Source organism: Dasypus novemcinctus, chromosome 8, assembly GCF_030445035.2.
Source record: "Dasypus novemcinctus isolate mDasNov1 chromosome 8, mDasNov1.1.hap2, whole genome shotgun sequence".
Taxonomy (NCBI): Eukaryota; Metazoa; Chordata; class Mammalia; order Cingulata; family Dasypodidae; genus Dasypus; species Dasypus novemcinctus.
In genome coordinates, this window is record NC_080680.1 from 97,323,074 (window position 1) to 97,348,511 (window position 25,438).

At 41.8% G+C, this 25,438-nt stretch overlaps 1 protein-coding gene across 1 annotated transcript in view; it reads left to right on the top strand.

Moving 5' to 3' along the window:
* TTLL11 (tubulin tyrosine ligase like 11) overlaps window positions 1–25,438 on the top strand; it is a 259,912-nt gene that overhangs the window by 69,999 nt on the left and 164,475 nt on the right. Inside the window, exon 4 of the mRNA XM_004453912.3 lies at window positions 23,591–24,166. Coding sequence (XP_004453969.2) covers window positions 23,591–24,166 — 576 coding nt within the window. The remainder of the gene's footprint in view (window positions 1–23,590; window positions 24,167–25,438) is intronic.

The window sequence follows — 25,438 nt, forward strand, 5'->3', positions numbered from 1 at the left end:
AGGAACTCCTTCTCTTCGATCTGTTTCTAAGTCTTATTAATATATATTGGGTGGAATCAATAAGACTTAAAAACATATTGAAGAAGGGGATTAAGAAGAAGGTAGAATTGATGCTTTCTGGAATCTGATGGGGAAAGCCTTTTGCCAACCTGGGAGACCCAAGAGGAGAAGCAGGTTTGGTTGATAAGATGTCTTCCTTGTAGTAAAGCAAATGCTTCTTGCCTAATATTGAGTTTCTTATTTCAGCCATTTTAGGGAGACTCCTTTTATCAGCAAAATGGGGGGTTGGGTTAGGTGATCAATTACTCAGATCTCTTCTTGTTTTAGTATTCTAAGCCCATTTGATTGATACTGAAAGTACTTGGAACTGGGCAGTTCTCTAATAGAGAGAAAGATTTCTTTTTCCATATAATGAAATTCATTTAGAATCTGCTGATTTAGGACCTGGCACATGCAGAATAAGGCTATAAAAACCCTACGGTAGTCATTTGCCCAGAGAGTCCTGACACCTTCCTTTATTCCTTCTGGAATCTCAGAAGAGTCCCTTATCCTCTCAGCCCCATTTCTTCATGATAAATTGGGAAAGGATCTTTACTTCAGAGTTTTTGTGGAAATTCAGTGAGTATTTGATGGTGAGAATGCTTTCTAAGCTATAAGGCTGATCAAGAAGTGTGGTATTCTTGTTTTTAATACCTCCTTTGTTTTAATACAGAACAATGCATTCTCATTAAGAATTCATATAATATAGGAATGTGAAAAGTAAAAGTAAAAAAGGTCCTCACTCCTCAGAAATTAATAGTTTAGTGTGCATCCTCCCAGTTTTTTCTATGTATAGGCAAATATAAATGTAACAGCTTTTAAAAAATGTAAGAGCTTTTTTCTTTAAACAAACAAACAAACAAACAGAAAGGGGGATTATACTATGTATTCTCTTCTTTAGGCCAGTTTTCCCCTCCTCTGAATATAGTATAGACATCTTTTCAGGTCAGTGCCTGAGTGACTGCATAATCTCTTGTCTGAATGCATCATAACTTTTTGAGCAGTTTTCAGTTTTTCGGTTCAAAAAATAATTGTGGAGGGAGCACACTCATGGAGATATCATTATATACCTATGATAGATATATTGAAGTAGAATTGCTGAATTAAAGGATATGTGCATTTACATTTTTGACAGGTAAAGACAAACATTGGACTTTATTAGAAATAATGCATTTAATTATGAGGGTAAATAATACCTTGACAATGACCTGGAAGTGGGCTCTCAGAGAAGTGTTGTGTAGGCTTTTCACATGTTTGTCGCTAACAATGGGGAGGAGGTGAGTAGCTGCAAAACATTCTAAAACCTGACATTTTGTAGGGTATTTTCCTCTCACATTAATCAGGATTGAATTTACTTCATTAAAGAAGGGAAGATCCATGTTTCCTGTTATACAGTTGCAAAACTGGTACCCAAATATGATCAGCAGGTGGCACCAGGAGGAAGCAAGTGGAATTCTCAGTGGAAATTTTTGTGAAGACTAGAGGAGGATTCAGGCTTTCTTTCCAGTTTTAGCAGATGGCCAATAAAAATATTCCTTGAGTTTGTTTTGCATATGGTCTTCCATCTGGGTATTTGAAAAAAGTACAGTTTTGTTATCAAAACAGTATTTATTATGGTGAAGGAGTTTGTATTTCTTAGCAGAGGAATTTTTTGGCGAATAATGCCAAAAACCTGTTCAATAATGTTTTGCAGTGCAGTGGAGGGAAAGAGGAAGCATGCGGCTCTTCCATTTCCCTCTCCAGTCGCCATCCTAAGTTAGCTTTTATTGACTCTTCTATCAATCAAGAGCATTATTTGCAAAAAGCCCAGAGAATAATGTTTTCCACTGGGTTTAGGAACTAGGAAACCATGGAGTTGTAAGTGGGTCAGAGCCTAGGAAGAAAGAACCCCCGCAATATGAAGTATATATTCCTTGTCTTGCTTCCATCCTTATCAAATAACCTTCTGATGAGTTGATTATTCATATCAGTTTCCTTCATATAGACAATATGCCAGTATGGCTGACTTCTGGTGACCCAATGGTTTATCTGAAGGATGAGTTTAAACTCCTTCACACATCTTACAGAGTTTTAGGTAAATTCTCCAGCCTCTCCAGCCTCACCTCTCACCATTCCCAATCCTGTCCTCAAGGGTCCTTCCATTTTCAAATTCTTAGGTATTCAGGACATCTCTTACTTCTGGGTTTTGCACTTCCTTTCCTTTTACCTGGAGTACTCATCTTCTTCCTTTGTGTCCCCCTCCCTCCTCCAGGGATGTCTTCTTTCCCTTGATGCATTTTGCTAATTCTTCAGACTCCTGCTTATTGTGTACTGCCTCTGCCCTCTTGTATCTGGGTAGCTCTTCCTGTGTGTCTCAACAGAGCCCTGTTGTCTTCTCCCATCGTGGTACATGCTTATTACAGTTTCGTGAATCCTTGCTTAATTATATTTTTCCCCTACTAAACCTTAAGCTCAGCAAAGGCAGCGACTGGATCTCTCTTACTCATCATTGCATCCCCACTGGCTAGCACAGTGTCTGGCACATAGTAGTTCAAGTATATTTGCCAAGTTGAATTGCAAATGAATACTCAGATGTTTAGGTTTAGAAACTTTTGTATCTTAGGAGTTTAGTCACCAAAAGTTCACCCCAAGAATGATAATCTCTGAGGTATTATCAGCATGATCCAGGCTGTCACTCTACAAGGGTGAGGGCCCGACTTACGCTAGGAGAAACTTCCCGAAGTGATGCCATCTAGTGAGAGCGCTACATCAGTAGCTAGCTGACCTTTCCCTGGTGATGCCTCAACCTCCACATGTAAACACACTTCTCCCACAGTTCTTCAGCAGCCTGGGAAGCCTGTGTTGAGAATAGAATGTCTTCTGCTTATAATGCATGGCATCCCTGGAGGACGAAGCAGTAGTTCAGGGTTCTGGTGCATAACTAGTAAGACTGGAGACAGAAGTGAGCTGTCAGAGGAGGATTCAGACCCACCGGCAGAAACTCTGCAGGAGCAATGGTTTCATCCTCTCCCCATCTGCTTCAGGCTTTATTTCCTTTGTTGCCAAAAATAGACCTTCACCTCCTGCTTAGATATATCATACTGTTTTTGTGCCCCTTGCTTAACAGCTCAATTTTTTTTTACTGGGGAAATGCTCTCATCTGAAACTCAAGATGCTGCTCCTCTATGGAAAAGCATATTTAGATTCTATTCATAAGGAAGTCCTTTTAAATAGCCCAAATGACAACTGGCATCTGTGTAGTTCTTTGCAGTCTATCAAGTACTTTTTTTATATATGGCCTCTTTTATCCTCACTCAATTTGGGAATGCGTATTATCTCCATTTTACAGATGAGGAAATTGAGGTTCAGAATCAACAGCACTTGCTCATGGTTATATAACTGCTAGTGACAGAGCTAGGTCTTGTTCTCAGATATTTTGACTCACTTTACTTCAAGCATTTCCTGACACTTACTAAGTGCCAGGTGCTAGTATACCAAACAAGTTAGAAATGTCCTTGGCATAGAAGGGTGATGATTCATTCCTTTAGTTAGATGTTCATTAGGTCCAGTTCCCCTTGTCTTTCCTCTGCATCATGTTCTTATCTATCATCTTATAGATGAAGAAACTGAGATTCAGAGAGTTATATAAGTTGTCCAGGCTCACATGGCTCATAGTTGTGTAGCCAGGACTAGGACCCACATCTTCTTTTTTTTTAAGGTTTATTTTATTTATTTCTCTCCCCTTCCCCCATTATCTGCTCTGTTTCCATTCGCTGTGTGTTCTTCTATGTCCGCTTGCATTCTTTTCATGCGGCACCAGGAAACTGTGTTGCTTTTTTTTTGTTTCGTCATCTTGCTGCATCAGCTCTCCGTGTGTGCAGTGCCACTCCTGGGTGGGCTGCGCTTTTTTCACGTGGGGCAGCTCTCCTTGCAGGGCACACACCTTACGCGTGGGGCATCCCTATGCGGGGCACCCCTGCGTGGCACGGCACTCCTTTGTGCATGGGCCAGCTCACCCCACTGGTCAGGAGGCCCTGGGTGTCAAACCTCCATATGGTAGACAGACGCTCTACCACTTGAGCCATGTCCGCTTCCCAGGATGCACATCTTCTGACTGCAGTTTCCTTTAGTGTTCACAAACGTTTTCTGAGTCCCTTTATTGTGTCCAGCACTACTAGACTGGAGAGTCTAAGTAAAAAGAATTGGTCTATACTTAAAAGGAAGGCACTGATTAGCAGGGGAGATAGATGGTACAGCCCAATCATGCCTATAAGGTTTTGGGATCCAGAGTAGCAAGAGGTAGGAAAGATGGGAGATGGAGAGCATCAGGAAAGGTTCCTGTGCAATCATTTAATGTGAAATGAAACACTGGACTGGGAGTCAAGAGACTTGGGTTTAAGTCCTGGCTCCCTCCAAAACTGGCTTTGAGCCCTTGGCAAGTCACCCCTCTACCTCAAGCTTTCAGTGCCTCCTTTGCAGAAGGAGGAGATTGTAGATTGTCATTAAAGTCCCCTCCAGCTTTAATATTTTGTGATTCCTTGATTTTGGTTTTCCTGGACTTCTATAATACTTCCTTCTGGAGTTAAAATTCTGCACAAATTTCTGCAGCCAAGGTCTTAGTTAGAGAACAAAGGTCCTTATGTAATCAATCATTTTCTTGCTAATGCCAGGGTCAGTGTGGCCTGGGGCTTAGTGAAGTAGTGGGTAATGAAGGCGGAAATCCTGCTGCATCTGGAACTGCACTATCGGCTGGCTGTGGCCACCCCACCCCACCGCATGGCAATTGCAATCTCCGTACTTCCACATGTTTCCCCCTCCAGGAGAGTAACTCATATTGTGTCTGCACATTGCCAGCCAGAGTATTCCTGTGGTGTGATTGGTTGAGACAAGCAAATATTGGCTAAGCCAAAGCACCTTTCCCCTCTAAAGCTCTTTCAGAAATATCCACATCTACCAAGGTTTGATACCTCTTGACTGTGGCTCATGCCATTTCCCCTTGGAAATGCTTGGAAAACCATTCCTGCACTTGTCCACTTGTCTTACTGAGTTTACAAGTGTCAGTGTTGGTGTCACCAAATCTCTGAAGCCCTTTCCTGATACTGACCTCCTCCATTATACCTCCCAGCCCTCTTGCCACCCTGGTCCATGGATAATTGACCACTCTGTTCTCTGGACCCCAATTCTATACTCTTTCTCAATTATAGGACCCCAAACACTATTTTCAGTGTTCAAGTTGAGGGACAGTGTGACAAGGGTTTGAGTTCAGTGTAGACTTAGGTTAAAATCCTTTCTTTATGGAATGACTGTTATTAAAAAACTGAAAATAACAAGTGTAGGTGAGCATATGGAGAAATAGGAACCCTCAAACATTGTTGGTGGCAATGTAACATGGTGCACCCACTGTGGAAAACAGTTTGGTGGTTCCTCAGAAAGTTAAACATAGAATTACCATATGCCCAGCAATTCCACTACTAAGTGTATACCCCTAAGAATTGAAAGCAGGTACTCAGGCAGACATTCGTATACCAATGTTCATCTTAGCATTTTTCTCAATAGCCAAGGTGAAAGCAATCCAAATATCCATCAACACATGAATGGATAAACAAAATGTCATATATCCATACACTGGAATATTATTCCATTATGCTCATACATGTGACAGTACGAATGAACCTTGAAGATGTCATGCTGAGTGAAATAAGCCAGACCCCAAAGGACAATTGTTGTATGATTTCTCTTATATGAAATACTTAGAATAAGTACTTAGAATAAGGAAATTCATAGAGACAGAAAGTGGAAAAATGGTTACAAGGGGTGAGTAGGGAAGAAGGAATGGGGAGTTATTGCTAAATGAATGTGATTTTTTATCTGGAAGTAGATAATGGTGAAAGTTTCACAGTAATTGTCAATGTAGTTAATGTCAATGGTTAAAATGAAAAAAAAAATCCTTGTTTCATCACTTTCTGAATGTGTCCCTAGGGTAAGTTAATTACTGAGAACCTCAGTTGCCTCATCTGTAGCAACATAGAGTTACTCTGAGAATCCCACTGTATCCCTCCAGTGTGGGCATTTACTTATCTGCCTTCCTTGCTAGACTGGGGAGCTCCAGGGAGCTGGAACCTGATCAGATTCATCTCTGTCTCCCCAGTGCCCAGCACAAAAGGTACCCTCAGGCATGTGCCTGAAATGAATGAATATTGAGAAAAAGGTTTTTCAGTCTTGGATGGAAATTTAAGCTGGAGCTAAGATTGCTTAGCCAAAGCACTCTGGGTGTTTCTGGCATACTAGAAATGTGGAAATGGACTTATTTTAATTTTTAATAAAAACCTAGTCTTGAGGCTAATTATCTCATTATTTGATGATAGATCATTTAGGAGAGGAAAAGAACTAAGACTTCTCTTTGCCTGAACTGCATCCCTGCTTGATTTAATTTGGTTTAGATATATTTTCCCCAGACACAGAGCTGTGCAATAATATTTCTAAGGATAGAAACTTTATTGTTTAAATTTCTAAATTTCAATTTGCCTCCAAATACACTTAGTGTTTTAAATCACAACTATTATAATTTTGATACTTTGTGGTACTAATTTATTATGTAGGATTTTGAGATGAATGTGATAATCAGAGGGCCACTGCTTTAATGTGCTTTCTTCCCTAATGGCAAGCTTTTAAAAAGAAAACGTGAAAGAGGTAAACATTTTTCTGGAGACTATTTAAAAGGTCAAGAAATCCCTGCTTCCCCAAAGGGACTAAAAGGTCATCTTTCACTCTTTAATTTTTGTCTTTTCATTTTATTTTACAAAAGTTCTTAGTGATGTCATTTGAGTAGAGAGGTCTAATTTTGTACAAGGAAATAGGTAAGCCTACCTTGACTTCAGTGACTTCAGTGCCTGTTTCAAAGGAAAATTATGAAAATTGCCTGTCTGTACCTTCTTTCCTCTTTTCTAAAGAAATGAACAAATCTCTCTTACTCTGTTTCTTGTTCAACTTCTTTACTGTGTAATTGCTTTTTTGAGGAGTTCTAACGAAAGGCAAGGTAAAGTAGAGATTCAGATTTAGAGAGGTGTTGTAATAGAATTCTCTGGCCTAGTTAATAAAATGATTCTCTTGTCCTTTCCTTTCGCCCAAATATGTACCCCCTTCTCCCAGCCTTCTTCTGAAATTAACCCATACATTTTCTAGAAGAGTTAGAAGAGTGGGATTTCTTTGGCTAGAATAGATCTTTGAGAGATTCCCATCCTTTTGTACCTAATGTCCTCCTTTCATTTTCTACTTTAATTTCAAACTTACTGAAAAATTGCAGGAATAAAACAAAAAAATTTCTACTTACCCTTCACTTAGATAACCCAATTGTTACTATTATACCACATTTGCTTTCTCTCTTTCTTCTGAATACTCACACATACACACACACTGTTTTAGTCTCCTAAGCTGCCCAGACAAATACTATGCATTGTTTTGACTTAAACAATGGGATTTTTTTTTGCTCATGGTTTTGAGGCTAAGAGAATGTCCAAATCATCAAGGCAATGCTTTCTCCCCCAAGATGTGGCATTCTGGGGCTGACTATTGGCAATCCTTTGTCCTTAATCTGTCACATGGCAAGGCACATCGTGGTGTCTCCCGGTCCCTTCTTTCTCTACTGGGTTCTGTGGATGTTCAGCTTCTGACTGCTCCCTCTGGCTTTCTCTCTCTGTTTGAATTTCATTCTCTTAAGGCCTATCGTGGGCCACACTTTAATTAAATTAATGTCACCAAAAGATCCTACTTACGATGGGTTCACACCCACAAGAATGGATTAGATTGAAGAACTTGTTTTTCTGACATAAATACAGCTCCATACCAAAACACACACACTCTCACACACACATTGCTAAGAGCATTTTATTTCACAATCACAGTGTAATTAACAAAGTCATGAAATTAACATTAATTCAGTACCATTATCTAATCTAGCCTAATATAATCTTATTCAGATTTTGACAGTTGTCCCAATAATATCCTTTATAGCAAAAAAACGTCCTGGATCATGCATTTTATTCAGTTATTGTACCTCTCTCATCTCCTTTAATCTGGAGGAGTTTCTTAGTCTTTCTTAGTGTTTTATGACATTGGCATTTTTGATGAGCATATGCCAGTTATTTTGCAGACTGTCCATTATTTTGGGTGTGTCTGAGGTTTCCTCATTATTAGATTTTGAATTTGCATTTTTGACAGGAATATCCAGTTCTTAGGGTATCATATCTAGAGTTACATGGTGTCATTTTGTCTTATTACTGGTGATTTTAACCTTGATCATTTAGTTAAGGTGAAGTCTGCCAGATTTCCACCTAAAAGTTACTATTTCCCCCTTTCTAATTAATCATTATCTTGTGGGAAGATACTTTGAGTCTATATACTATCCTGTTACTCCTCGAACTTTCAACCTGTAGTTTTAACCTCTGGTTAATGATTTTTGCCTGAACCAGTTATTAGGTGGTTGCCATATGGTGATTACCAATTCCATCATTCCTTCCACATTTGTTAGTTGAGTTTCTACTGCAAGGAAGAGCTTTCCCTTCTCATTTATTTGATCTATGTATGTATGCACATTTATGCAGACTCATGGATTCTTATGTTATTCAATGGGTTATAATCCTTTACTATCATTTATGTCAATGCTGATATTACCCAAGATTTGGCCAGTGAAGTCCCTCCTATTTTTAAAAGATTTATTTATTTATTTCTCTTCCCTACCCCCCCTCCCCACCCCAGTTGTCTGTTCTCTGTGTTTATTTGCTGCGTGTTTTTCTTTGTCCACTTCTGTTGTTGTCAGCAGCTCGGGAAATCTGTGTTTCTTTTTGTTGCGTCATCTTGTTGTGTCAACTCTCCGTGTGTGCAGTGCCATTCCTGGGCAGGCTGCACTTTGTTTCGCACTGGGTGGCTCTCCTTAAGGGGTGCACTCCTTGCTTGTGGGGCTCCCCTACACAGGGACACCCCTGCATGGCAGGGCACTCCTGTGCACATCAGCACTGCGCATGGGCCAGCTCCACGTGGGTCAAGGAGGCCCGGGCTTTGAACCACGGACCTCCCATGTGGTAGACGGACTCCCTAACCACTGCGCCAAGTCTGCTTCCTCCCTCCTATTTTTGAGCACTTTCTTACTTTTGCCACAATAGGATGTTCCAGGCTTTTCTTGAACTTTCCGTGTCCCAGCTCTGAAATCAGTCAAATCACCAAGCACCTCTGTTTCTTTTGGTGTGCTTGTTGCCACAGGGGTGTCATTCCAATGTTCCTCTTTCTTAAAAAATATTTTGTGATGTCTTTATCATCCTGAAATGAAATTAATCAACTTACAAACATAGTTTAAAAACCCACCCTGAGTGCTCTCTAAAGAAAAAAATTAAGGGAAATCTTCTTATAACAAAAAAGTTTCAATAAGTAAATGTTTTGCCATTGTTACACTGAAATTATAATGAAATAGTCAGATGCTTGCACCTGCCTATAATGAATAAGTATGGATATAAGAAAAGCAAGACAATATTTGATTAACCATTATATATATATGTATATTTGACATTAAACTGTTTTCATATGGGTGACTTAAATACCATGAGCTGTAGTACCATAAGTGATGCAATGTTTCTGAAATATCGAACAACTTTTGATAAAATACTAGATAAAAAGGGCAAAGAATAATTTTTCCTCTATTTACCTGATTGTTGCTTTCCTAAAAAATTATGATGCTCTTTTTAAACTATGTAAAAAATACTTTTTATTTATATGTAACATGGCATTAAGTTCTAGGCTGTCTCTATGTTACACATAAATCGGTTTTTCACCTTCTGGAAGGCCTGGCAGGACTGTCCAGTGCATTGCAGTATGTCTGCATTCCAGGCCTCTGCCCACTAGCCAGTAATATCCCTCAATCACTGTGACAACCAAAAACATCCCCAAACTCTCCCTAGGTGGCAGTGCCACCTTCATTTCAGAACTACTGATCTATCAATATGAAATGGAAGCATTTTCATCTCTCTTCCTTAAGAAACACAGATACTGTTGTATTGCTTGAAGGCATTTAAGTTTTTACACATTCTAGAATTTTATCTAATGTTACAGATTTTCCCAATTCTCACTCTGTTTTCTGAGTCAGGATGAACCTTATATGTCTCCTTGCCTCGGTAGAGAAGCAGCCTGAGCTCACTACCTTAGTGGGCAGAGCTTATAGGCAGGGAGGGCAGCTGCATGATGGAGGAAGGTTTGTACAGCTTCACACATGGGCAGTCTAGTCATAGCCTTGTTCTCCAGAGGGCGTATAGAATTCTGGAAGCCCTAAGAAGAGTTCTCTTTGAGGCTACCAGACAAATGCCTCCAGGGTACAGATGAAGAAACTGAGACCCAGAGTAGGAAAGGGACTTGGTCAAGTCCAATAGTGAGTCAGAGATACTAGTTAGGCCTGGAGTTAAAGCTGTCAGCACCAAAGAATAAGCAAATTTTTGGGATTGGAAAGGCCTCAGATACCATCCAGGGAATTCCCTTCTGGGTGAATCCCCTGCACACCTGGACATGTGGTCTAGTTCAGTCTGTACTTGATTATCTTCAGAAATGGGCAATTTAATATTTGTCAAGCAATTCATTCCATTATAAGACTGTTCTCCTTTAAAATATTTTAAAGTCGAAAACTTTCTCCCTCTATTCATCCTCCCTTCCCTGCCCCCACTGGATGTAGTTTGGCCCTCCTGGCCCTAGGAACATGCATGGTCCCTTTAGACCCTAGGACGGCCATTCAGAGATTTCAAAGTTGTGACCATGTCCCCTGAGCTTTTTAAACCACATTCTCTGGCACTATACTTGGCACTGAGGTTATTGTAGTGACCAAACCTGACATGATTCCTGTCATTATGGGGCTTTTAGTGTAATAGGAAAGTAAATACTAAACAGATAAGAACACAGGTGCTGAGGTTAAATACCCCACTGCCTTTATCAGTGTGGTGCAGTAGAAAGGGCTTGGGCCTTAGAGCTGGCCAGATTCGCATCTGATACCATTGACAGCCATGTGTGGCCTTGCTTTATTTCATCCACTCTTCCAGCCTTTGTTTCCTCCTTTATGAAACTTGCCTCACTGATAGAGTATTAAATAAGAATGCTTGGAAAGCACCCACACTGGGATGCCCCATAAATATTAGTTTCTTTCTTTTTTTCCTTTTTTCCTTCCCCCAATATGACATGTTTGAAGCAACTTTTAGATATTAAGATAGGGCTTAAAGCTCAGGATAAAAGTGACTGATTTATCAGAGTAAAATGAGCCAGATTTATCTCTGCTGCTTTCAAACTCGACCTTTTGGTTAGATAAACATGGAATGCTTTAAATATTACACTGGCAGAACATAAACAAGGCACTTAGCATATTTGGATTAGTGTTGAAGGCAAAAAAATGGTCTTGCAGAGTAAATTGTGATGATTGTTATGTTTATTAGTGTCATTGTTGACTAACACCACTGTGTCTTATATGTTGAAGCCATAATATGCATAATTGGTCCACAGTATTAATATGTGAACACCTATTGGTGGTCCCCAAGTATTATAATTTCAAAGGTGTTCCCTGGCCTTTCAAGTTTGGGAAATGCTGGATCAGGAAGTTTTTTTATAATCCCCATTTCACAGATGAGATACTGACACTGTGATAAAACAAATACTATACTACTTCTTGTAATGTACCTCTTCTGGGGATGTTTAGTTTATGGCCTCCTGATATCCTGAAATGGCTGTCTTGTTGAGACTACCACACAAGGCTCCTGTTTTTGTGGGTTTTAGGTGAGGTGTCCTCTAAAGCTGGTGGACTTTCCAAGGTCAGTCAGCAGGGAATTCCTTAGAGCTGGGCCTGCAGAGAATCTAGACAGGCTCCTGAGGCATAGGAAAACCCTGGTTTCTGCCATCTAAGAGCAAACCTAAAGGTCCTGTAATGCTGAGATCAGAGTATCTCATAAACAAAATATCTAACTGCATGCTCTTCACTGTGTCTATTTCTCTTCTGCTATTCTTGAGTCTTTAAGAAAGTATTTTTTAAAGCTGGGCCTCGTCTGAGTTATGGAGAACTGAGGCAAGAATTGGAGCCCATGCTTGGTTCAGAACATTGAAGGGGATCAGAACTCCTCTTCTTGCCCAAAGTCCATTGGATGGTGGTGACAATGATGAGCAAGATATCCCCAAAGGGAAGGTGAATTTGGGGTGACTGAGTCAGGAGAGTCTGTTCCCACAGAGAAAGACTGTCTCCACTGCCCCTCTTTGACTTCTTAAGGAAGCAGGAAGATTTTCTGATGGATGACCACTGAGGTTAAGTGACTGGCCAGAGGTCATGAAGGGACACTGGGCTAACATTTCCTGTGATCACATTAAGAGCTTTGCCAAAGGTCCTGTTGTCCAGTGGCCACCTGCTACCATTGAAATCAAAAGAAAAACACAGACAATGTTTATTTAAGGAAAAGAGGCTTATATAGCTGATCCTCAGTGGCACAGTAGGAGTTCCTTTGTAAAACTCAGCCCAGCATGGCTTCCAACCAGCATATTCATTTATAACACCACAGAGCTTCACAGTGATCAAAGGCATGCTAAAGTAATTTCTTACATGTCAACACCTTCGTGCTTCTCCTTGAAATTTAAACCACTGGTTGAAATCTAGAAGCTTGCAGGAAATCCTGTTCTCACTCTCCTAGTGTAAATGATCAGGCTAATGACTGTCTAGTTCCCGGGCAGGCACTTGGCTGCCCGGGCCAGGTTCTCAGAATAGATTGGTATGTGTTTAAAACTGTCTCCTTGGTTTGTCAGTTTCTGCCCAGTCTTTTTCTCCGTTAGCGATCAGAGCTGTACCCTGCTGCGGCAGCACTCTCCCTGGGATTCCTGAGCCAGGCAGACCTGGCCACAGGCCATGCCTGCTGCTCAGGGCAAGGGAGTGTCCAGATTCATGGCTCTGGTCACTGAGGTCATCTCAGCCTTTTTTGCCTCTCCTCATTCTTCCTCTTTATTATTCCTGTCCTAACTTTTTGGCTATCTACTTACTGTGATTTATAGGTTCCCTGACTCCTCTAAGCCTCAGGTGCCTTATTTATAACATTATTAAAAATGCCAGTGGATTCCTCATAGCGTGACTGTGAGGATTAAGTAAAATATTGAGTGTAAGGCACGTAGTAGGTGCTCACAAATTATAGTTATTATTAATTGTACTTTAAAATATTAAGCTATGACCATTCCTCTAGAAACTGGTATATTGGAAATGAAAGATTATATGATTTAGTAGAAAAAAAGAATGGCCTTTGGGAATCTGAACACATACCTGTATTCAGATCCTGGCTTCCAGGTGTGTAAGCTATATACCTCGGGGAAATGACATCCTTTAAATCCCAATTTCCATACCTGTAAAATGGGGTGCTAGTAGTATGCTGAACCCCATGAAATTACCAACATATGCCTTTGTTTGCCCCATAAAAATGGCAATTGCACGTGGCTCACCTTTTAATACCTACCTCATAGAGTTGCGGTAAGATTTGAAAATGATATATGGGAAATGGTCAACACGAAGCCTGTACGTTATAGTCCTGCAGAACAGTGTTGTCGTGGTCAGACCACTCAGGAGGCCATTGCAGCAACATAAGTGAGACATGTTGGGAGGAGAAGAGGGCTTTAGGTGTGTTAAGGAAGTGGAAACGGCAGAGTTTGGTGACTGGATGGGTGTAGGTGATGAGGGAGGGGCTGGAAGCCAGGGTGACTCCCAGATTTCTGGCTCGGGGACCTGAGGGGAAGACAGTAATATTTACTGATAAAGGGAACACAAAAGGAGTAGATTTGAGGGAAAAGACCGTGAATTTAATTTTGACATGTCAAATTTGTGTTGCCTCTGGAGATGTCTAATGGTGTAAGGGTTTGGAGCCCAAGAGAGAGGTGTGTGGAGAGATCAAGAGTGACGAGCCATCCACATTCAGGGCATTTAATTCAAGTCCTGAGCATGGTTGAAATCACCCAGGATTAGCATTCAAATATTGTTACATATGATCCTGGATAAAATATGACAGCACTGAACTAAGGGGGACAGCAGGCTGGATTCAATAAGCATTTGCTGAGTCCCCCTCTAGGCAAGGTTCTTTCTGTGTTAGGTGGGGACAGTGGAGGACAGGGGACCTAGAGATGAGGAAGTTATTTCCCCTGCCTTCAAGGAGTTAGTAGTTTACTTAACCCAGCATCTTTTTATGTGGTCTTGGAACTACCTGAAAACCCCTTCTAGTAACAAAGTATAAACATGAAAATGTTATTACTTGTAGGATTAGATCTCATGGGTACATAGCAATGTACCCAGGCAAATACCTGGCACTGATCAATACCAGAAACGGTAACTCTTTTAGTCAAAAGAGCACTGGGATGGAGGGTATCTGGAATGAGTGTTGCAAAATATGATATTGATATTCTCATATATATTTTTTTGCCAGTTCAATGTGCAAACTATGGCAGGAATGTCAGAGACATAAGGACTGTGGTGTTGGGAAGGAAGATGGCTAGGGCTGATGATCCGAAGCCCTCTGATTAGAATATAGTCATGTACATTTGGAGGTGGGCTAAAGATTATTTAGCCAGTTCATTAGGAGAAAATCCTCACTATTGGAAAAACGATTTTAGCCAGAAGGGGAGCTTACTCAGCAGCCCAGGGTTATGTCCTGGGTAGAATCATTTGCAGTGCCTTCTGGGAGCTCAGTAGGAGATGGTGCAGAAGTAGAGAAGAAGAGTGATGCCTGAGAGTCCAAGGAGACAAACCAGGCTGTGGGCTGGACTCCGATGGGGTAGCCCAAAGGAATATGGGAAACGCAAGGCTGATCCCAGCCAGGAGCCAGGACCGTCACTGAGGGAGAGTGCTGATAAGATAGTGTAGGCAAGACGTTTAGACTCTAGCCAAGTAGGTTGAGGATGAGTCTCAGGGAATTTAAAGGATGATTAGGGAACCAAGGCAGAATAATAAAAAATAAAATACAATCATATTGTATTTTAACACAGAAAATGCTATCTGTGTTAAATAGAAATTCTACTTAACATTCTCAGAGCAACCACAGGAAATAGGTATTATTATTCCTGTTTTACAGACGAGGCTCCTGAAATGCAGAGAGGTTAAGTAACTTGGGCATGGTCACCCAGCTAGGAAGTGCAGCACTGAGATTCAAACCTCGGTGCTTACCACAGACACTCAGACATATGGACTCAGTGGAAGGAAAAGAGAAGGCTGCAGCTTGCGGTCTCCCAGCTCCAAGCCCTTAGGATGCTATGCTTCAGGCAAAGCAAGTCTGTCTTAGGGCCCCCTTCTTAGTGGAAATTAGGTAGGGTGTGGCTAGAGGGATGGCTGGGACTGAACCTACAGGGAAGGGGTGGGAAAGGCCACGCAGGGGCTGACTCACCTGGCTGCTTACTCAGCTGTCCTCATGTGTCCTCACTCTCCTCGGCCCTAGCAAAAAAAGGTCAGTCAGATGTTGATGGGAGACCTGAGAGGAAGATACAGTCTCACAAAATTACCAGTTCCTTCCTGTTAAGCAGGTTTTATAGTCCCAAGTGTGTTTTAGAGTGGCATTTTGAGTGCTCACTAATGACGGATATAGATTATGGCTAACATAAAGTTGCTGTTACTAAAAGTGGGATCCATTAAATTGAAATGGCAACAGCCTGGATTTGGGGTAAAACACATGGAGAGACATCCCTTTGCTTCTTGGTTTTCACCATCAGAAGTGCCAGCTGCCCTGAGCAGCCAGTGTTATTCTGTGTCTACATCTCAGGTGAAATTGTGAACATCTTTCAAAGAAAGGGCAATTTGAGCCCAGGATGGACACTTCAGTTCCACCATCTAATGTGTGACCATAGACTACTTATTTTACTCTGTGGGCCTCAATTTCCTCCTCCTCTGTACAATGGAGAAGTCATGATTAAAGGGAGTGATATCTCTCTGAAAAGCACTGAAATCTATTGTAGCACCATATGAATGTTATTACTCAGAACAAGGAGAGTATTTATTCCTAAGCTTTCTTCTGAGAGATGGCTTCAGTTGCCCGAACTAATTATGGTAGAAGAACTTTGAGTCGGAAATCTAGAGACTTTCATGTTTGTTTCCGGCTCTGCCACTAGGTGTGTGGCCTTTGGTAGTCTTCATGTCCCTTGGCCTCAGTTTCTTTGTTTATAAAGTGTGTGTGTGTGTGCGCGCACCTGTGTGTGTTTGCAGTATTAATTCCTTTGTGGGCCTTGCAGAACTGGTTGTGAAGATACATGGAAGCTCCGTATAGAGAAGTGCTTTGGAAAGAAGATCTCTATCTAGACAAAATCATTCTTTTTGCATTTGCAGGTCCCAGCTAAGGCAAGGGGCACGATAAGTTCTGGTCTGATCAGCTATAACTTGGTATTCCTGCAACTCTCCCCTGCCTTCCTCTGCCTGTTAAACAAAGGCTCCTCCTGCTTGTCAACTGCTTTGAGTTTTCCCAAGAAATATGGTTGTCATGGAAAGAGCACAGACTTTAAAATCTGATCAACTTGGTTTCAAATTAAAACTTTACTGCTCATTAGCTGTGTGGCCTCGGCTCTGGGATGCCACCTCCCAGCCTCCATTTCTCTGCAGTGTTATCATGAGGACAACTCTGTAGGTCATGGCTGTAAAGTATGTAGCATATAATATGTTTCCACAAATAGTAGTTTTCCCTTTCCTCTCTCTCACTTGTTAAAATAATTTTGTTTTAAGAAAAGAAGTTGGTTTATCTGGTGATCTGTCAACTAGATATCTCTATTAGCTAATGTTTCTGGGGTTCACAAATGTCATAGTAATCAATCTTCCTAATAATTTCATTCCAGAAAATATCTGTTGAGCATACACCCTGCTAGGTACTGGGAATGTTGAGTAAAATAAGGTATGGTCTTCATCCTCAAGGAGCACATAGTCTAATGGGAGAGATATCATAGTAAATAATAATAAGTGCACACCAAATGTCAGCCTCGACATCTCACATGCATTCACATGTAATCCTCTCAACAACCCATGGCAGAGGCAACACTACTCTGAGGCGAGCACACTGAGGCACAGGGAGGTAAGGATATTGCTGAGAGTTGCCCAATTAGTAAGGGGCTGTGCTGGGCTTTCAAATGCTGGATGGAGGCAATCTAGCTCCAGAGTCCGGGTTTTTATCCTTCATAATATACTTAAATATTTGGTGATCATACAATATAGCTATACATTTAAAGACATGCACATGGTTATATTATAATGTGAAAGATATGCATAGAAAGTTTAGATGCCATAGTCATGTGAGCACTGAGGATGAGCCTGGAGGGTTGCGGGCAGGTAAGTTGGTCAGAGTGAACCTTTGAGCTGGGCCTTAGATGATGGGTAGAAGCTCTGCAAGCAAACACAAGGTAGAGAGGACACTGGAGGCAGAAGGGGACAGCACTGGTAAAGCCACAGAGGGTTGGGGCAGGAAATGAGGCTGCTGAGTAAGCTAGAGCTAGCCTTCTAAGGAAGAAAGGCTTTTAAGCCGTGCCAAGGAGTTTGCACATGAAGGGCCAGCTACAGTCCCTTGGGGGGTAATGAATGCTATTTGTTTTTAAACTGTTCAGGTAAACCAGGATAGTCATCTGTGATAAAATGAAGGTTGCTTTCTCCCTTTGTCATTTAGGTTTTCTTAACTGCAACTCTTTACAAGCCAAGGAGTAGCATGTGGTTCCTTTCTACACCGCTGTGGTTGGTGGTTCCACCACTAACCATTTGGCTGAGAGGTTTATTAGGATATTCTTCTTCTAGTTAAGCTATTCTATGTTGACTTTAATGTCTGAGTCTCACTCCTACCACATGGCAGTTCTTATCTTTTCTAAGACTGGGAGACTTGTATCCAAAATAACCATCTCTTTTCAATATTGGACAACGTGGTCTGGTTCTAATGATTAACAAGGGGCTCAAAGAATGAGTTTATGAAGAAACTAGCTCTGTGGCATAGTTCAGCATTCAATACATACTTGATGAATGAAGTGAACTCCTCATTTCCGTCTCCCCACCCAGACCTGCTCCTCTTCCTATATTCCCTAAATCTGTAAATGATACCACCACCCACCCAATTGCTGAAGCCTTGGTAGCATCTGGAAGCTCTTATAGCATCCATGACCACTTCCTTTCTCTCTCACCCTTCACATCCACCACTCACCAAGTGCCATGATTCTACTTCTTCTATATCCCTTTTTCCTATTCCAATCTCATTGCTAGCTCAGGCCTTCAAGTTACTTTGGTAACCCTCAGGCTCAACTTCCTGCATCTCATTCCTTCTTCCATACCATCCTCCTCAAACATAACAAGTACAAATATATGGCATCTTCTGACCTTTTCTGTCTGTTTAGGTCTCTTATTCCCAGGTGTGCTCTTCTCCCACTCTGTACTTTCCCTGGGTAATCTGGTCCAGTGTGAAGGCTTCTGCCATCATCTGGGGCCTGATGACCCCAAACTCAAACTCTCCCAAAACCAGATGCCCATTCCCACTGCACACCCTATAGGTTCCTCCGTCATCCCCCCCTGCTTTCCCTAACCTGTTCTTCCTCCTCTTTTATTCCCTGTGAATAGCACCTCAATCGACTTAGAAATTTCAAAAGTCATCCTACTTGCTCTGTTTCTTTTATCTATTCTCCCAGTTCTGCCAGTTTTACCGCCAAAATATTTCTCAAATCTCCCCATTCCCTCTAACCCCACTGCCAGCCTCAGTCTAGGCTCTTTGTCTCTCCTGGCAACTATCTACTCCCTCCATTCCATTTTCCATGCTGCAGCCAGAGGGATCTTTCTACAGTACAAATCTAAGCAATTCCCTTTTTAAAACCCTTCAGTGACTTCCCATCTTCCCATTACTTCAGGACATTCCCTAAAGTGGTATTCAGGGCCATTCCCTATCAGACATCATATTCCAGCTTGATCTTGGTCCACTCCACTTCCTTACACACATCCCTCACTCCTGGAACCAGACTTCCTGGGTTCAAATCTGGCTCTGCGACCTATTGGCTAGGCAACCTTGGACATGATACTAACGTCTCTGGGCCCCTAGAGTGAGGATTACATGAGGATTAAACTGCCATGTGCTTAGAGCAGTGCCTGGCCCATAATAAATGCTTGTCAGTGTAAGCTGATGTAGCTGTAGTTGTTATCTGGCCCCTGCTCATCTCACTAGTGAGGGTTCCACACGCACTCCCTACCCCACTCCTCTGTTCTCTAGCCATCAGAACGATGTGCAGTTCCCCAAATGTATTTTCCCTCTCCTGCCTTCATAAAACCCCACTGTAGCAGCATGCTACTTGCTCCAGTTCTTACTTGAGGCCTCACTTGTCTACCCCACCCCTTGCTTTGCCCCTTGACTGACCCTTCTTTCCCTCTGTCTGGCACTTGTAACCTGATTGCAAATTCCTCCTGCTTGACCAATTGAGAAAATGTCCTGAATTCTGGGAATAGGGATTTGGCTGGGTGCCAGGCCCAGCCCCTGAGACTGGAAATGGCTAGTCCCTGCACCCTGTCTCCCAAGTACTTTGTGACATCTATTTTGTCTACCAGAGGCTTAATTTTGCCCAAGATCTGCTGCCTGTGCCTGTGACACTGAGAGTCTGGGTTGTTAAGATTGGATGCAAATCTACCTGAGTGACAAAGGACTCCTCTAATTGTCTTTGACTTCCCTGTTATTGCAGACCCAGTATTTCTTCAGAAATTGTCCTCTTACCTGCCCCGCACTGCTAATAATTTTTGTGGCTTGGTTATTCCATTGCCGAGTTTCTCTCTCAAAATATTTTAGCTCCCTTCCCCAAACGCCCAGCTGACGTCCTCAAGTGCATCATAAGCCTCCAATCCAAACCTGCTGCTCTTATTGATCATCCCAGTGCACGGATGAGCAGCACAGTATGAACTCTCCGGTGATTACTGTCACTTGTGTGTTTGTCACATATCCTTCAGCTCTGATGATGGCAAGATAAATCATCATTCAGAACTTGTTAGGTGGCTGAAACTGGGACCTGAGTGTAACCCCTTATTTTATGGGGTGAGTACAACAAAGCCCAGGGGGTAAGGTGCCTTTCTCAAGGTCACACTGTCAGACATTACCTGACTAAATTGGGACTAGAATTCAGATTTTCTGTTTTTCATTTTAGCACTATTTTGAAGTGGCCAAAAGTGATTTCTTATGAATATCTTTGCATCTAGGGCCTTTTGCTGTTGCCTGCCATTGCCTCTTATGTATTTTTCTAATGGAAACTACAAAAGCACAATGAAGAATTAAAAGTCACTGGTTTTTTTCCTTGTGGTTTATCTTCCAGGCTTTTATACCCATACTTCCCATAATTTAAAAAATTTTATTCAGACAGAATTTTAACTAAGTCAATCTATATAGCAGGGAGAACTTGAAATATATTTAAGGGTCATAGAGCATGAAAACTGACCGTGACCTTGGCCATCCCCAGCATTTTAGAAATAGATTCATTCAGAAAGTATGATCTTACCTTAACTGTGCTATAGAGAGAACTCTTTTTGTAGTGATGCTTTTTTAAAGACCATTTTAACATCTCAATAGAATGATTTAAACTTGGAATTTTGAACAGTGTGACTTTCTAAGTCACATTTCCCAAATATCCACTAGGGGGCAGTAAAAGACACATAAATTTTTCAGATAGGCCTGATTAGTGCCAAGCAATCAGGCCACTACATCCTCTGAATCTTTTCAGCCCTCCTTGTATACGGTTACAGGATAATGGAGTTCCTGTCCAACAGCAGATGTGAATAAAATTGAAGATTCCATCAGCTGTAACCTAAGTGCACGTCCTCTTCAAACCTAGACTAATACCAATGCACGAAACTTCATTCACTCTGTTGGTCCCAGATTATATTTTTATTTAATTTACTTTACACCAGTGATTCTCAGAGCGTGCATCAGAAACACTTGTGTTGCTTTTCCTAAAATACACATGCCCAGATTTCCTCCCAGATCTAGTAAATCAGATTTTCTGGGGATGGGGCCTAGGCTTCTAGACTATATTTTGATTTTGGTGCATGACTCCTTGTTAAGAACCAGTACATTAGAGAAAATTTGATAACTTGGGGGAGGGAGAGAGAAAGGAACGCCTTTAAGTAAAACTTCAGAGGAGAGTGAATGTGAATTATGGAAAATATTTCTCCCTTTTAAAGTATTTTAACAAGCCAGGTCCCAGACGAAATATCTGGAATGGGGGCAGTCCTGGGAAGCTGGGGCTCTATGTTTAGAGTTACAAGAGGGTGAAGCTCAGGCTAGCTTTCAGATACCACTACTGTCCAATATTTTAAGAACATCTTTCCTATAGTAGTGAGGAAAAGGAAACCTTTCCATTTGTTTTATTAGAGGTAAAAAGGTCACAGCAAGCTTGAGGTAGGGTCAGGAGACCCCAGCTCTCATCTTAACCATCCCACTAACCACTTTAGGACCCCAAGGCAAGTCATATTACTACTCTAAGCCTCAGCTTCCCCATTTGAATTATGAGAGGATTGGACTATGTCGATCTCTGAGGATCTTTTTTAGTTCTAAGAATTCAATCATTCTATTAGCATTAATGATCTTGATTTGTATGGTCCTTCTCTGGCAAAGAGCAGAAGAAATATTCTGTAATGCAGCGAATGACAGAGGCTATTGACCATGTAGTTTAATTTATTTAAGGCATATACACTGAATTCAAAGGAGAAAATATTGCTCTCAATAATATATTGTACTGTTAGTATCTTCAGCATAGCAAAAGCTTTCCAGAGGGAAAAATTACCCATTGATGCAAACTTGACATTTTTCACTTCCTGGCCATAACTGCCATTTGTCCAGCATACTTATATTTGCTGTAAGGTGCCAAGTGTACATATGCTTTGGATGAATATTAAATAGCTATATAAACATCAAGGTCACAGTTATAAGAAAAGCTCAGCTGAGGGCCTCCAGAAGGCTTGCATTGATCTCTCATGGAGTTCCCTTCATGAATTCTGCTGACAACGGGAAACAACTGATGTGGACCATTATTAAGGCTTTAAGTGTTTCTTCATTGTTAAAGATCTTTTACAAGCCCGGAGGAACAGATAGTGTCCAAGGAATTGGCAAAAACTTCACTTAGAAATATAGGCTGGTCAAAGAGATGAGTAAAACCCAGAGTGTAGACGGTCTGGGTTGGACTTACAGGGTAGAGGTGGAGGGCCAAGGAGGGTCCAGCGCTGGGCCACACCATCTCTTGGGCTGCCCGGCCACGGCTCAGAGGTGCAGAGTTCAGAATGGAAGGACTGGTCATGGGCTCTTACATGCCAGAAGCTGTAAAGACAGTGGCTCCTTCTTACAAATCCACCTTTAAATTTCCTTCAGCTCCTCTCCCTGGTGAAAACCTCCTTTCCTGTCATTTCAGTTCATTCGTTCCCCATGGCTGCACACAGGATCTTACAAGTGTCTGGGGAACCGGGTGTGTGTAAATTATGCAGACCCACAGTTCCAGACTGAGTGTCTGGACTGGTCAAGTGCCCCAGATAATTATGTAAATGTCCTGGTGACCTGAGCTGGGAGAAGAGCTAACATAGTGGATGACACCATCTAGTTTCACAAAGACCTCAATGGATTGGAAGGACTGGCCAAATCCACTAGATGAACCTCATCAGCATGTAACCATAAGACTAAAGTTTCCTATGTACTAGCTATATGTTTGGCATTACGTTTGATCCTCTATATGTTTCAGTTTATTTAATCTTTACAATGACCCATTGAGGGTCACTAAGTTGGTATATCCCCATTTTTAAAAAGAGGAAACTGGGACATGGTGAGATAGAGGAAGATTATAAGGGATTTAGATTCTCTAGATCCCAATATCAATTCTGCCCCTCAGGTAGTTGGGAATCTTTCACAAATAGCAATAGCTAGGCTGGATAAGCTTCTTTTATGTGTCAGGTTCTGTACACTTAGCCCTCTGCATTTATTATCTCATTTAATTCTCAGGATGCCTTATAAGGTTAGGTATTAATAGTATTACTAGTCCTGTTTTACAGATGAGGAAGGCTCAGATAATTTGAGTAACTTGTCCAAGGTCACATTCAGTAATAGGACTAGGATTTGAACTCAGACATGCTCTTTAACTACTGTACTTTCTCTGTTTCCTATATTATATATATAAAAAAGAACAATCATGTTTTCTATAAGGAATGGATGAGGTAACTTGTGTAGAGTGCCTAAGTATAGTTCTGACACATAGTAGACGATCATACATGGTACTGATTGTTGTTATCAGTTAAATGCCTTGCTCAAGGTTATAGCTAAGAACTGGCAAAACAGGGTTTGAACCCAGGTCTTGTGTCTGGAAATCCACTGCACTCTCCATCTTGCATCTGGAGGCCAATTCAGGACAATTCGTAAGTCACTCTCAGTATGTTACACAGGGCTCTTTCTATGGAAGATACCTGGTGAGTGCTCAAATAGGCAGGGATCATTTTGTCACGCATTCACCAAACATGTGCTAAGGTCCTCCTCTGTGTTAGGGGTCTGGAGAGGAAAAGAATATAATGCTGACCATTCTTTTTTTCCCCTAGGTTCGAATGGTGAAAGATGGTGACCCCTCCTGGAAACCCACTTTTATTGTAAAACCTGATGGTGGTTGTCAGGGTGATGGAATCTACCTCATTAAAGACCCCAGTGACATTCGCCTGGCAGGGACCCTCCAGAGCAGACCAGCTGTGGTCCAGGAGTACATCTGCAAACCTCTCCTTATTGACAAGCTGAAGTTTGATATTCGTCTGTATGTCTTACTAAAGTCTTTAGATCCCTTAGAGATTTATATAGCCAAAGATGGACTCTCTAGATTTTGTACAGAGCCATATCAGGAGCCCAACCCCAAAAATTTGCACCATATTTTTATGCACTTAACCAACTATTCACTGAACATCCACAGTGGTAACTTCATCCATTCAGACAGTGTTAACACAGGCAGCAAAAGGACTTTTTCTAGCATTCTTGGTAGGTTGTCTTCCAAAGGTGTTGACATCAAGAAGGTCTGGTCTGATATCATCTCCTTGGTGATTAAGACTGTCATTGCCCTGACTCCAGAGCTCAAAGTTTTCTACCAGTCGGACATCCCAGCAGGGAGGCCGGGGCCCACGTGCTTCCAGGTAACCATTGCCAGTTCCCAGCCAGAGTTCCCAACCTTGACCGGGCCTAGAGGGCTCCCTGACTTCATGTGGGGTGAGGGAGGGGGCTGGGAAGGTCAGAGGGGGATAGGGGTGGTTGCCAGTGTGGGCTTTGGTGTTAAACCTGGGGCCAGCTCCCAGCTTTCTACTTGTTCACTGGGTGATTTGGGGTAAGTTACATCCCTTTTCCCACCTGTAAAATAAGACTAATAATACCTACCTTAAAGGACTTTTGTAAGAATTAAATGAGATAACATATGTAAAGCACAGTGCCTGCCATTCATTTATTCATTGACTCTTTCATCAGTCTTTATCATCTGCCTAATAGGGACCAGGTGCTATCCTAGATTCTCATGAGACAGCATTTAGTAAGCCAGTCCCTGCTGGCTGATGCAGAATCTGTTGGGGAGACAAAGAATTTAAAAAAACAATTATTTTTAAGTGTTATAAATGCTAGAATAGGAGATATACTAGGTGTTGTAAGATTTGGGGAACACCTGACATTTTCTGGGTTTGGGGTAGTGATGAGGAAGGCCTCCCCAAAGAAGTGACAGTTAAACTGGAACCTGAAATGAGTTAGACAGGTGAAGCAGGCAAGGCTGGGTTGGGGGTGGTGGGTGCCAAGTATTCTATGCAGAATTGCAGCCCCAGAGGTAAGAGGGAAGCAGGGTGCATTGAGGTACTGAAGGAGGTTCAGTTGAAGTAGGGTTTGAGGCATAGATGTGGAGGGAGAAGAGGAAAGATGAGGTGGGAGATTGGAAAGGGCCAAGTGATGGAGAGCGTTGGGGCAGGGGACTGACTACTCAGATTTGTCCATTACAAAGAACAAACTGTCTGCAAGGTGGAGAATGTATTGAGGTGAGGCTTTGGGCAGGGAGGTCGCTAATAAGGCAATTGCTTTCATACCAGCAAGAGATGATGCTAGCTTGGGTTAGGAAAGTCTTGGAGATGGAGAGAATGGACAGATTTGAGAGGTATATTTAGGTAGTAGAATAATTAGACTTGGTGACTGGATGGGACTGGGCAAGAGTAGAGGGGTGACTGCCATGAGGGAGAAGGAGGAAGTGAGGACTCAGAGGTCTCTGGCTTGGTCACTTGAGTGGATGGATAGAGACACTGGAAGAGGGACAGATTTTTGAGGGAAGATTAGGAGTTGGACTTAAACATGGTTGATGTGCCTGTGATAGCCAAGTGGAGAAGTTATGTGGACAACTGGATATTTGGGTCTGGAGTTCAAGAGAGAGAGGTCCGGGC